Source organism: Apus apus, chromosome 2 (assembly GCF_020740795.1).
Source record: "Apus apus isolate bApuApu2 chromosome 2, bApuApu2.pri.cur, whole genome shotgun sequence".
Taxonomy (NCBI): domain Eukaryota; kingdom Metazoa; phylum Chordata; class Aves; order Apodiformes; family Apodidae; genus Apus; species Apus apus.
This window is the reverse complement of record NC_067283.1, coordinates 101,578,363-101,590,829: the sequence shown is the minus strand read 5'-3', so window position 1 is coordinate 101,590,829 and position 12,467 is coordinate 101,578,363. Positions and strand designations below refer to the sequence as shown.

Sequence of the window (12,467 nt, the reverse complement as noted above, 5' to 3'; positions counted from 1 at the left end):
TTGTTTATGGTGGGAACTGGGCAGCTGACAGTTTTGACCAGAATAGACCTGGGTTTAGAGTGACTGTCACTTCACTGAGGTTACAGATGCCAGGTTTCGTTATGAACTGTTTTGGCTCTGGTTTGTACGCAGGATCCTGAGTGGCGGGTCAGCTTCATTGGACCTGCCAATTGTGCTGACGTGGCCTTGTCACGGGTTGGGAGCTGAAGGGTGTCTGCTCAGCACGCAAGTGATCAGTTGCTGCTTGCTGCCATGCACTTGCAGAATGGACCAAGCTTGACTTCCTTGGGTGCAGAGCTGCTGTTTGCTCTAGTTTTGGAAAGCAAAGGGTGGGACACTACTTATCACCTTTCTCTAGGCAGAGGCAGTCCTTAGAAGCTGACTGTTCCTAAAAGTTGTGTTACTTGAGGTATGATGGTGATGTGATCTATTAATCTTTCTCTCTTGTGTTTTTCTACATTCCAGGAAGGGTGCTTGTGGCCTTCAGAAAGCTCAGTTTCGCGCCCGGGTGCTTCAGAGGTACTAACAGATTTCTTACTGTCTTCACCAATGTGCCTGTTATGTATATTTGGCTCATCTCAAAAGCATGCGTCTGTTTAGTAAATAAAGCTATTTTAGTGTAGACCAAGAGTCAAGTACTTCTGAGCCTGTCTTAACTCCCATTCTATAAATGCTTAAGACTTTTTCATTAAAATAATTAAATTCTACCTACCTGACACCTCATCTCTGTCTGCAGCTCCCTTTATCATAGTAGCCGTTCACAGGTAAGTGTTGGAAGGTGTCGTTCTCATGCAGTGGCTCAGTAATTTGCATATCCAGTGGAATCTGTGAGACTAGTTGCTCTTCTCCCTGTGTTTTTCCTGAGTTTACAAGACATACCCTATCACCAGTGTCTTCTGTCTTCCAGCTAGCACAGATCCCCGATTGAGTATGTGTTGCTCCAAGGGGCCCAGCTCACCTGTGTCAAACAGTGAATCTTCCTGGTGGCTGACCTTGCATCTAGGAGACTTGGGAGCTAAAGACCCTGCATGGATCAAAAAATGAGAAGAGCAGTTTGATAGATCTAGATCTAAGAACTTGGCGTGTCTCTAGATCTCGGACAGACCAAGTGAGCAGCAATAGCTTCTCACAGTGTGTCTTGAACTCCTCGCCTTGTGAAGCCTGACCTTCTGCAGGGCTTAAAATGCTGGGAACATTTTTTTCACTTGCAATGCAGAAGCATTGCAGATCCTCCCTGACGGCTGAGTTATGGCTGAGAACTGGGGGGGGAGGAGGACACCCAATACACTCTGGTAGTGAAGGCGTGAGGTATGCCAGGCCTTTGTAAAATGTACCAGAGTGACCATGTGAATGCTTTGGTGATGCAGGGCATTTACATTAACTCTGAGTAGGAGGGGCAGGCTCAGGCTGCAGCTGAAATTCAGTATTGGGACATTTTTGTGGACTAGTTTGTTTTGTCAAGACTAGAGAAAAAGTGTTCAGTGTGTACAGAAACAGAATTGTTTTCTCTCGGCTCTGCATGTTTTAATGTCAGAAGGAGCTGTGAGGTCTTGGTCTTCTGTTGTGAAGCTGCTAATGAGTATATTGTGTTCAATCCTTCCTGCAACTCCTACCTCTTCTTTTCACATGTATGTGTGTGGGAGCACACATGCACAATGTCTGTTGGGTTTAATCTTTTAAGTTAGGTGGCAGGGAGGAGTATTTTCTGTTTTATTGGTTCTTCATAAACATGGAGCACCCGCAGTGCTTTGCTCGGATGTGGAGTCACGTGTCTCTTTCTTCCCATTTCAGATCATGTACGCTCCAAGGTCCAGGGACAGGTTTACTGCCCCATCTTTTATGCAGCGGGACCGTTTCAGTCGCTTCCAGCCCACTTACCCTTACATGCAGCATGAGATTGACCTTCCTCCGACCATCTCCCTCTCCGACGGGGAAGAGCCGCCGCCGTACCAAGGTCCATGCACCCTGCAGCTCCGGGACCCAGAACAGCAGATGGAACTCAACCGGGAATCTGTCAGGGCACCACCCAACCGAACCATTTTTGATAGCGACTTGATAGACATCTCGATGTACAATGGGGGCCCCTGCCCACCAAGCAGCAATTCGGGCATAAGTGCAACCAACTATAGCAGTAACGGAAGGATGGAAGGACCACCCCCGACGTACAGCGAGGTCATGGGGCATTACCCAGGCTCCTCTTTTTTCCATCACCAGCACAGCAACGCGCCTCCTTCCTCGCAGAGAGGGAGCAGACTTCAGTTTCAGCAGAACAATTCAGAGAGCACAATAGTCCCCAGCAAAGGCCAGGACCGGAAACCAGGAAACCTGGTCTAAGTCCCTTGCCCAGGTGCATTTGAACTGAAGACAAGGAGGTTGAAGCAGAGCGGCGGAGGAAAACCCCCATGCTCCGGTGCACAATGTTGTTAAGTTTCACCTGGTACAACGTAGTAAAACCAAACGTGCAAACCAGTTCTTTGTTTCTGATTCCTTTCAGGGGAATTGCATGCAAAGCAGATTGAAAGAAATACGAACTTCCATTTGGTTTGTCTACAAGCAGTGTTTCGGGGGTGGGGGGGATATATTATTTTTTTTTAATAAACTATTTCACTTATTTAATTCTAAAAGTTAACTTAGCACAGAATTGAGGCTTGTACAGCCTGTTTTATACTCACTGAATGGCAGAAGAAGGAAAGTGGTTTTGCTAGATAAATGGGGGAAGAATTGGCCAGTTTGCTTTTCATTTTCTCCCAGGGTGTGGATTTTTTTTTTAATATGAAACAAAATTCCTGTTTTGTGTGCCAAGGTATAAAGTTGAGAACTTAGATGAATGCAAGGAATTAATTTGTGTTGTGATAAATGTGTTTTAAAAAGTTGCACTATCTTAATGTTTAAAGAAATATATATGAGGGAACTGTTTTATGTGAAGTTCTTCTATATGTTGTCTTTTCACCTGTGGAATAATGATAGAGCCCCAGAAGTAATCTGGAGGTCTTTCCCCCCCACCCCCGGTTTGCTAGAAAAAGGGGACAGGACTTAGCCTAACATCTCTTGACTTTTGCAAATCAAGAAATACAGGGACACTTAACTTGTCTTTGCAATAATTTGCATTCAAATAGCAGTGCATCAGTGAAGTGTCTTGGAGACTTTTGGATGGAAGGAGGCAAATAAGAAATCCCAGCATTTTCATCACTTATGGTTTAGCTATTTTGCAGCATAGACTATATGTTTTGTAAATGGCAAAATGAAGTTCCAGATGTGTTAATTTTTACTGATTCTAAGTGCTGCCATTCTTTTCCTTTTGATAATGCAGTATCGCCAGTACTTAAGGTTTTAGAGATTTTTGTCCTCACTGTAGCCTGAAATGTATTTAGTCACATATCATGACATTATGCAATAAATTGTTTAAAAATGTAAGGTGGGTTTTTTCCCCTGCAATGCTGTTAAAATACGTGAGACACGGTTGTGCTTTTTGCTTTCCATTTCATCCTTTAGGTATCGAAGTTCAGTCCTGGAGATCCATCCCATTGCACTGAAGGGGCCTTTTGTATCTCTAACCCCCCTGTTGCAGTTTTCACCAGCAGTACCGAGAGCGCTGGTGGCAGTGGGGCTGGCTTCTGTGCCGTGTCTGGCAGTGACAGGATAGCCCCAGTTATTCCCACTGCAAACCATTTTGCTCTGGGCCCTGTTGTGGAAACCCTCCTCCACGCATCTCATCTGGCTGGTGCCAGCAGGACTGTGCTCATGGGTAAAAGATGACTTGTGTATTAACTAAGTGTCCGTAAGCCCAAGTTTTGCCATGCTGGTCTTAAAAGTAGTTGAAACACGTTACCTGCCTGTAAAATGGCATGTGGGGTGTTTCTTCTCTGGCTGTTTCTGCGTGGAAGCACACGCGGCAGCGCTGGAAGGCAGCCGACAAACGGTGATAGTGGCATCACAAGCACATGAAAAAGCACAACTTGCACTTAAAATGCGTTTTGGAAATGGACTTAAAGTAAGAACCTTTAGAATCTTAGCTTGAATAGTTTCTAATACATACGTGAGTGGGTGGGTGTCCTAGACCTTTTAAGATCTTTGACTTTTTTCTGTTTGCTGAAGCCTTGTGCTTGGTTTCGGGCAGCAGCCACTGAGTGCCCCAAGTGCGCTGTGGGGGAGCGCAGTGCCCTGGCACCTGGTCCCATGGCTGGAGGCTGGATTTCTGCAGGACTTCTGTCCACCGGGGGCTCTGATAACTGAAGTGCATCTTTGATCTATGCAGAGTTTTAATGCCAAAACAGTATGCATGTCCGTGTGTGTGTTTTATGGGCCTCAGTGTAGATTGTTTTCTTCATAAGGTAATTTGGTTTATTCTGGTTCAGAAAATGTTTATGTAGCTGTTAGAATACTTACATTTGTCTCTGTCATTGTTTTTTGGTCTGAGTCATGCTGGTTATGCAGAGTAAAGCTGCCTTTTAACTTATGTGTTATTTGAAGGGAGAGATAGTGATTGTATGATGGGATTCACTTCTGTTTTTTTTTCCCTCACTCAGACTCACAGGACAGGTGTTTAGGAGATGACTAGGTGGCTGTCAGTCAACTAGGGCTCTTGTCATGTCTGGTTCCTGGGAATAAAAGCTGTGAAACTAGATTTTTGCAAACAACCCCTGAACATAATTCTTAGTTCAAAACAAAACACACACAAAAAAAACCAGTACAAGTAAACAAAAAAAAAACACATCAAAGCAAAACCCAAAAATCAAACAGAAGACAAAACCAGAAAATGTTTGTTTTGGTCTTCAGTGACTTTCATTGTCCTTTAGAAGTGAGCTTTCAAGTCAGAGAATGTGTGTGTGCCTACACAGATACTGTGCTGTTGCCTAAATGAGGATTATTTAGCTGAGAAGCCTTTAGGCGAGAACAGCTGGAACATGGCAGAGCACACCTGGACTGGGCCCTGGGCTTGGGCCAGTTCAATACCAACTTTTCCCCATGCATAGATTTCCGCAAAGGGAGCCTTGAAGTTGCCTTCAAAGTCACCTCTTGGGAACATGCTTTCTTTGCAGACAGCTCTTTGCCATCTTTTGCCGTCTCTGCATGCCAGTCAGTTTATGCACTTCCCATTACATTGTGCAGTACAATGTGTATGTACACTGTTGTATCTTAATTCTTCTTGAGTGAGGAATTTTTTCTGTGCACGGAAAATGTAACCTACTCCAGTTCTGTAGACGAGATTTGTTTAAAAAGACTTAGTATTTGCTCACCTAATGGTTGCATTTCCTCTTGCGTTTTTGCCTTCTCATCATATTCTACTGTCCAAAGGTAACGTGCAGCCAGCATACCTGTCAGCTCTGAAACTGTAGTCACTCGTTGCTCGCTATAGGTGAGCTTGCAATCTGCTACTTTTGTTTTGGGCCCCTCAGAGGAGTAAATATGGTGTTTTCTGATTAGTATTAGTGATCTCTGATAGGAGTGCCCTCAATAGTATAATGTTGCAACTGTGTGTGTTTTCTGTTTCTATATTTATTTTTACTGCAGTGAGAGAATATGCCCTTGCTAACAGGACAGGATGGTAAAAGAATTAATATCAGCATAGCACTATCAATCTTTACAGGTTTAGAAACTGATGATCTCTGAAGATAGATAATTCTATGGAGCATTTATAGAAAGCTCCCTTTGAAACTATCCAGAATTAATAAACTGTATTCCACAGACAGTCAAATGAAGCCTTGTAATTTATAAAAGATCTCTGCAAACACTGTAGAGTTAATAATGTAGATTATACCTCCATACTTGTGTTTTGGTTTATGTGCATCATGCACAAAACCCACATAATATGTGTGTGGAGTTTTCTGTGTGATGGATCATATTAACCTGAATTCTGGTTGCATCTCCTGACCTTTGCCCAGTAACCTATCTACGCAGAAATGAGTCTAGTGATGTCTCTGCTTCAGAAGTTTTCAAGTTAAAAGATATATATATATTTTTTAGTGTACCTTTAAGATATAAAGCATTATGACCTCTATCCTACTGCAAAGGTTACTTCTTCCCTTGGCACGACTCCCTTCTTGGTGCTAAGTTTGCCCCATCTTTGGTGTTTTCCTGTGATCTTACAGTGTTAGAAAAGGCAGGGGGTTTAGCAACTGAAGTTTCTGTCCCAGATTCCCAACAGAGCACTTGGCTCTAATTCTGGATGTACATTTAGCCTGTTTGTGGTAGGGTTAACCTTGTAGTAGGGTTAATCTTGCTGCTGTATAAGTAGGCTCTGTGCATGTGACATTGCTTAAAAGATGTGAGGAAGACCAGCACCCAGTCAACAGAGCAGTGTTCAGATCCACTTCCTGGAACATGTGGCATGTGCTGAATTTGCGATCCTTTGCTTAATAGGGTGTTTTTTGTCAGGGAGGACATGCTTAATCTACTACTGGTCTTGTCACTGATGGGCTCTGCTCTTAAATCAGCTCCAGTCTGCTGTGACCATTACAGCATGCCTTTTCTGTGTCATGTGTGACAAACTCAGATGCATGCCCTGTGTGCAAGTTCTTGATGGCTAGTGAGGAAGGCATTTACATTCCTGCAGTCATGGAATCTGAAGGAGCCATGGGTCAAGCTGTGCTTCGTTTGGCTTTTTATTTCTTGCCCACATATCCCACCAATTTGTCCCAGCTGGAACCTGCTTCTGTTTTCTCAAATCTGATTTTTTGAGTTGCAGAAATACTTTTTTAAAAATGCGACTGATTTATTTTATTATATTTTTTTTTTCTGTGAATGTGGTTCAGGGAAGGGTGAGGAGTGGGTTGACCTTGTTTCTGAAAAAAAAAATGCACTTTCTTTGCAATAGGGAAGAAGGCCTTGTCCTGCTGGAAAGTCCCGTGCATAGGCTGGCTGGAGTAGCACTGTCTAAAGCAGTTGTTTCTAACCTTGCCAGGTAGTGAGATATTGGACCTTAAAACTGACTCTCTCATCTGTAAGGAATGTTTGAATGGTTCAGAGAAGATTGATTACTAACCTTTCTCTGACTCTGAGCCGTGTATGCTCATGGTAGCTAAGGTAACCTGATTTCATAGGCAAAGAAAAAGAAGACAGAATGATGGTGAAAGTAGATATGCTCTTAAACTGTTGTGTTGGTTTTTTTTTTCCTTTTTTTTTTACCCAGTCATAGACAATAGGCTTGTTGGTACATATGAAGGATTATTCACAGGTTCTCTCTGGTCATTACCATTAAGTCATGTCCATGCACATGTATATCTCTATGTACCTGCATGCAAACCTGTGCCTGTATCCTGCCCCTTCATTATCTGTATATTAGTTACTCTTCCAGAATCTCCTTCCAGAAGTGCTAAATGGCTGCATATTGTGCTCTCAGGAACGGTGACAGGTCATTTGTCAAACAGCTGGAGGCATGAGGAGTATTTGCTTTTCAGTCCTATAAATGTCATGACTCTGTTTTTATCAGTAAGGGAGTTTCGTACTGTGCAAATTCTTGCCCGTGACCTGGTGCATTCATTGGTGCATCTTCCATCCAACAGCTCTCTCCTTCTGAGTGAGCTTTGAAAAATCCTCATGCTTTTGGGACAACCCTAATGTAGACCTCATGTATTGATGTACAGAAAGGTCCTTCAGTATTCTGAATCTCAGAAGCATATTTTTTCAAACCTGGCTGATGCTGAGAACCAAGTGATTTATTCATACAGTGGGTTCAGATGAAGGCTGGCTTTTGATTACTTTGCTTTTTAGATAAAGGCTGTTGCCAATAATTTAATTACATGTATTGGCTCTTTTTCTGCACTATGTTGCCTGCTTGCCAACCAGCACTATTAAAACTTTTATTCTAAACTAGCTCTAAATGTGTAAATTGTTTAAATCCCTGGGAAGAGGCACTCCTACTGAATTGTCTGAGATGTGTTGAGGCCTTTCAGAGCATGGTTCCTTGTGATGAGAACCTTGGAGGCTTCCCATCCAAAGACTGTTCTGTACATTTTGTTAGGAAATTGTTTAAAGTTTTGAGAGTTTCCCAGCTGAAAATGTTGGTTGGTAATATCACTGTTGTTTTTAATACTTAATATATTGTTTGCCAGTCTGTGCTCATTAATCAGGGATGTAAATTACCTCTGATTGCCATCGCTATGCTGGCAAAAGCCCCACTGGGCACACTTGTACCAACAAAAAATAAGAGTTTTCCTGGTACAGCTCCACTTGGGGAATTACCAGAAGCTGCACCACTAAGTTCAGCCTCCAAAAACTGCATCAGACCTGCACCGACTCTTCCCCGCAAACTCAAGGTTAGGTTATGGCTCAGTTTCCAGGGAGTGTTGTACCACACCAGTCAGTACCCCAGACACACAGTGGAGGAGTCTGCCAGCGTTTCCTTGAAGTCACAACTATTTGCATTAAATGTATTCCAGTGCCGCTAATGCCGTTTTTGTAACCACTCCCTGTATTTCTCCTGCTTTCGAAAAGGAAAACCAAGCATGATTTTGTATTGAGAAGTTCTGCAAACTCACCTGGCCCTTCTGCCTCGCTTTGCCTCTTCCCTTTCTGGACTGACCACAAGCAACCCAAGTATTACTAGCATCGCTTTCCTGCTATAAAAGAGCTTACCTTTTTATGTTGGTTAACAGTAAACAAACTCCTCACCTCGATGCTTCCCCCTTCCCTCTGACAGCCGTGTGATTTACTGCCAGAGATGACTCTGTCATTTCTTTGCTATATTGCTGCTGCTGCTGCTGTTTGAAATGGTTTGATGTGTGAGCTTTCCGAAACAACGTGGTGTGTGTAGGATCTGGTGAGTGACAAGGCCGTCTCCTTTCTTCCTCTTTTATCTCCTTGGTTTGTGCTTGTCTGTCTGCCGTGGTAGGTTTATGAATAAATTATATATGTCCGTATTAGCTATAATTTTGGGGAGGTTTGCATGTCAGTAGGTTGCAAGCAACTAAGGTGCCTCATGTTCAGCTCTGAGCAGATAGGAATCCCCTTGCACTCGAGAGGGCCTGATGTAAAGCCCAGTGAAGTTAGTAGGAAGACTCTTGCCAACTTCAGGGGACTTTGGATCAGGCCTTAAGCTCCCACCTTTGTTGTGCCTCACTTAAAATGGTGCTTTTTCAGTTGTCTGTCATTTTTTCTGGTTTTTGTTGTGTTGTTTTTTTCTTTGTATGGTGCTGTGTATAACTTGTATATATGATGCACATATCCTACCCAATGGGTAGAACAAACAAACAAAAACAGGTAGATGTTAATACTGTAAGATAATGTATAGATAATACCAATTTTAACACAAAAAGAATGGCATAGACTTTGTGAATGCCACCTTCTGTGCTTGGTCCTTTTTTGTAAGAAAATTTGCAAATGGATGCATACAAATGACAAAAAGTCTATGTATTTTATTTTCCTATTAAATATCAATATAGTATCATGAGGGGAAAAGTTTGAACAAATCCTTTTTGACTACCCTGTGTATAGCAATTGGTTGTTTGATGCATCTTTGCTGTGAAGATTTGTTCTTTTTTTTTTTATATATAGAAATGTGTCACTTTAAGAAAAAGATAAAAACATAGAACATCAAAACCTCCACAGCTTTAACCTTGCAGCTAGATGCTTCTTGTGTTGGTTGTTGCCTCCCTGTTGCTGAGTTGGACCAGTATTAGTTACTACTTCTCCAGCAGATACATTATTTATTATTATCCTTTATTACCTGTTTTGTTTTGTTTTGTTTTTTTGTTTAAACTTAGAAATGGGTTGAAACCTTTGGAATCTTTTTATCCACACCCTAGGTTTGAAGTGAAGCTCAGACATGTGGGAACTGAGCCAAGCCGTCCCTCCAAAATCAGAACCTTGCCCTTGCTCTGTGCCCACCACTGGTAGATCCTGCCAGTGCAGACTGGTGTGTAGCTGGGACTTGCTGATGACCTGTGTAGCTGCAGGGGGGTGAGCCCTGAGGGTAGACAAGAAAAGCCACAGTAGGTAGTGAGCTGAAGGCAGGGTTTGGGCGTGAGCTTTGAGTCAGCAGCGCTGCCGCTGTGTTGACCTCTGACAGCAGAGGCTCAGCCCAGGTTCGTATTTAGGATTGTGGAGAAAGCCTGTTCAGACGCAGTGCAGGAAGTGGTGTGGAAAGTAATTCAACACTTGACCATTCCTGCCAGGCTCCCTCAGGAGTGAGGCCCTCCCCAGGTCTCCAGGCATGGCTCTCCCCAGGCGTCTCCGCGCGTTAGGCTGTCCATCCCCATGCCCCCATGTGCACTCGGTGCAGGCTCTTTGGTAAAGCAAATACCTCAGGAAAACTCAACATGAAGTTCTAGTGCAGAGACTTGCAGATGCTGTACTTATTTTTCTAAAATGGTCTAACTATCCCAGGATGGTAGGTGATGTAAAAGTTTATCGATCCAAGACAAACTAGTCCTCTCACCAATGGATAGCGACTAATCTTTCATAGATACTCATGTCTATATGTAACTTTTTTATACTTGTCAGGCTTTAACCACAGATGTAAGGTAGCAACGTGTTGAGATACATTTGAGATGGCATTTTTGTCTGTTTTTTCAAATAAATAGCTACAGTCTATGCTAAAACTCTCAGGGGTCCTTATCTGAGGCCCAATGAAGTCAATGGTGAGGCTTCCTTTGGTTTGAGTGAGCTCTCTATCTGCTCGATCATGCTCAAGGATGGTGCCTTGGAGCACAGTCCTTGACTTCTGTCAACCTGAAATTTCAGCTACATGTTTGTCTGCAAATATCTTTTTCAAAGCCCTCACAGGAGTCCTGTATCTGAATGTTGATCATGGTTGTTTTGGTGTGGTTTTTTTGTTGTTTTAAGATGTGTGTAAATTTTTTTTGGCCAGTTCTGCATCATCAAGCCCTTACAGGTAAACTTGTATCCATCCCTCTATATATTGAGCTGTTTTATCAGTAAGCGTGTACCATAGGGAAATACGCACGTTTCATGACTGTCATTTGTTAACTCATTTATTGTTTGTCTGGGCATAGAGTCTTTGTTTTGGAAGTTTGCCTTGCCTGGCCACCTTCACGTTTCTGTTTGCAGGGCAGTACCACTTCTGTGCAGGAAGGAAGAAAAACAATCAAAAAAATCCCAGGCCTTGACTAGGAAGACTCTGTAGAGAGCAAACCTCCTGCTGGAGTAATCTAGGGTAGGATTTATCATAACAAAACTTGCATATTGAGTGGACCAAACATGAGCATGTTTCCTTTTAGAGGCACTAATTTGCTTTGAAGCTGCAGTGGAAAGAGCAGACTATCAAGTGTATTCACAGCTGTGTTCACGCTTTTCTGTTTCCCACAAAGCACAGCAGGCAGCCAAGATTTTAAAAGAAGTACAAGCAGAAGTTATGAGAGCCTCAGATATCATAGACCTGGACAGCAAAAACTAAATAAAAAAAATTAAAATAAATAATAATAATAATAAATTCACTGTAGTATTCTTTAACAAAGCTTTTCTACGTATAGTACGAAGACTAAATATGCGTTGATCGGGGTTTTATCTTTGTATAGCTATCAACTGCCCAGTGCTGCTGTGCTCAGAGCATTTCAGCATGGTATGTACATCAGTCAGACTATTACACTTAACCATCAAATGCCTGGTTTTAGAGTGCTGACCCTTTCTTTGTTGTTTCTTGCTAGTTATTTTACAGTGTAAAACGCTTTATTGCTGTATGGATCTTTTTGTATTTCCAACATTGTGGCTTTCAAGATCACATTTTCAGCACATCTCTTTTGTTTTGTCCATTTTGTTTCAAGCTATTCTGAAATATGTACAGCACTATCAACAATATTTAATCTTTCTTTTAAGTTTTATTGTTGTAAAAAACCACAAAACTATTAAAAACAGTAAGTCTTTTTACAACTGTATTGGAATTTCTCAATAGCTGTTCATGTGATGCTATGACAAACCTGGCTTGCTTTAGTTTTTTTAATTTCTTTTTTTTCCTTTTAACACGAATAATTTGTTGTTTATTTTCCACCGTAACTCCCAGTTATATACAGGAAAAGATTTCAACTGTTGTGTATCTGACTCTTTTAATTGAGCAAATGGTGATGTCCTAGTTTTTAGACCTAAGGTCTGTTTATTGCAATACTTTTAAAGGAAGATGTTGCTCTAAGTGCTGTTGTTAGTTTTAAATACAGATTTTATGCTTGTTCTTAATATGCTGTGGTTAAACCATGGCACAAAATTATTAAAAATCATGAAATGCATTTGTCTCCTGTTGAATTTATTTTCTCTTTGAAGTGAAAGAAACCAAAAAAACAACAAAAGGAGAAATGTTAGTGGCCTTCTGTAAAACAAGAACATGTCTTTTTCCCATTCTGGTTTGCTGCTGGGGACCACATAGCGGATAATTAAGGAATCAGAGGATGGACTCAGTCCTTGAAACATACAAGAGGGCCCTGGGTAACATCTGATGAGGATTTTATATCGGTGTTCTGACCCTCAAGCTTTGGTGATGACTGAGGTGTTCCTGCCCTACCTCCCTGCCATTGGATGGG

The 12,467-nt window shown here is 42.1% G+C and overlaps 1 protein-coding gene across 8 annotated transcripts in view; it reads left to right on the top strand.

Moving 5' to 3' along the window:
* Positions 1 to 12,176, top strand: part of LDLRAD4 (low density lipoprotein receptor class A domain containing 4) — a 293,120-nt gene extending 280,944 nt beyond the window's left edge. For all 8 annotated transcript variants that reach the window (XM_051609863.1, XM_051609860.1, XM_051609857.1 and 5 more), the window contains 2 exons: positions 466 to 519; positions 1,792 to 12,176. In XM_051609863.1, coding sequence (XP_051465823.1) covers positions 466 to 519; positions 1,792 to 2,334 — 597 coding nt within the window. In that variant the 3' untranslated portion in view covers positions 2,335 to 12,176. The remainder of the gene's footprint in view (positions 1 to 465; positions 520 to 1,791) is intronic.
* The last annotated feature ends 291 nt before the right edge of the window (positions 12,177 to 12,467 follow it).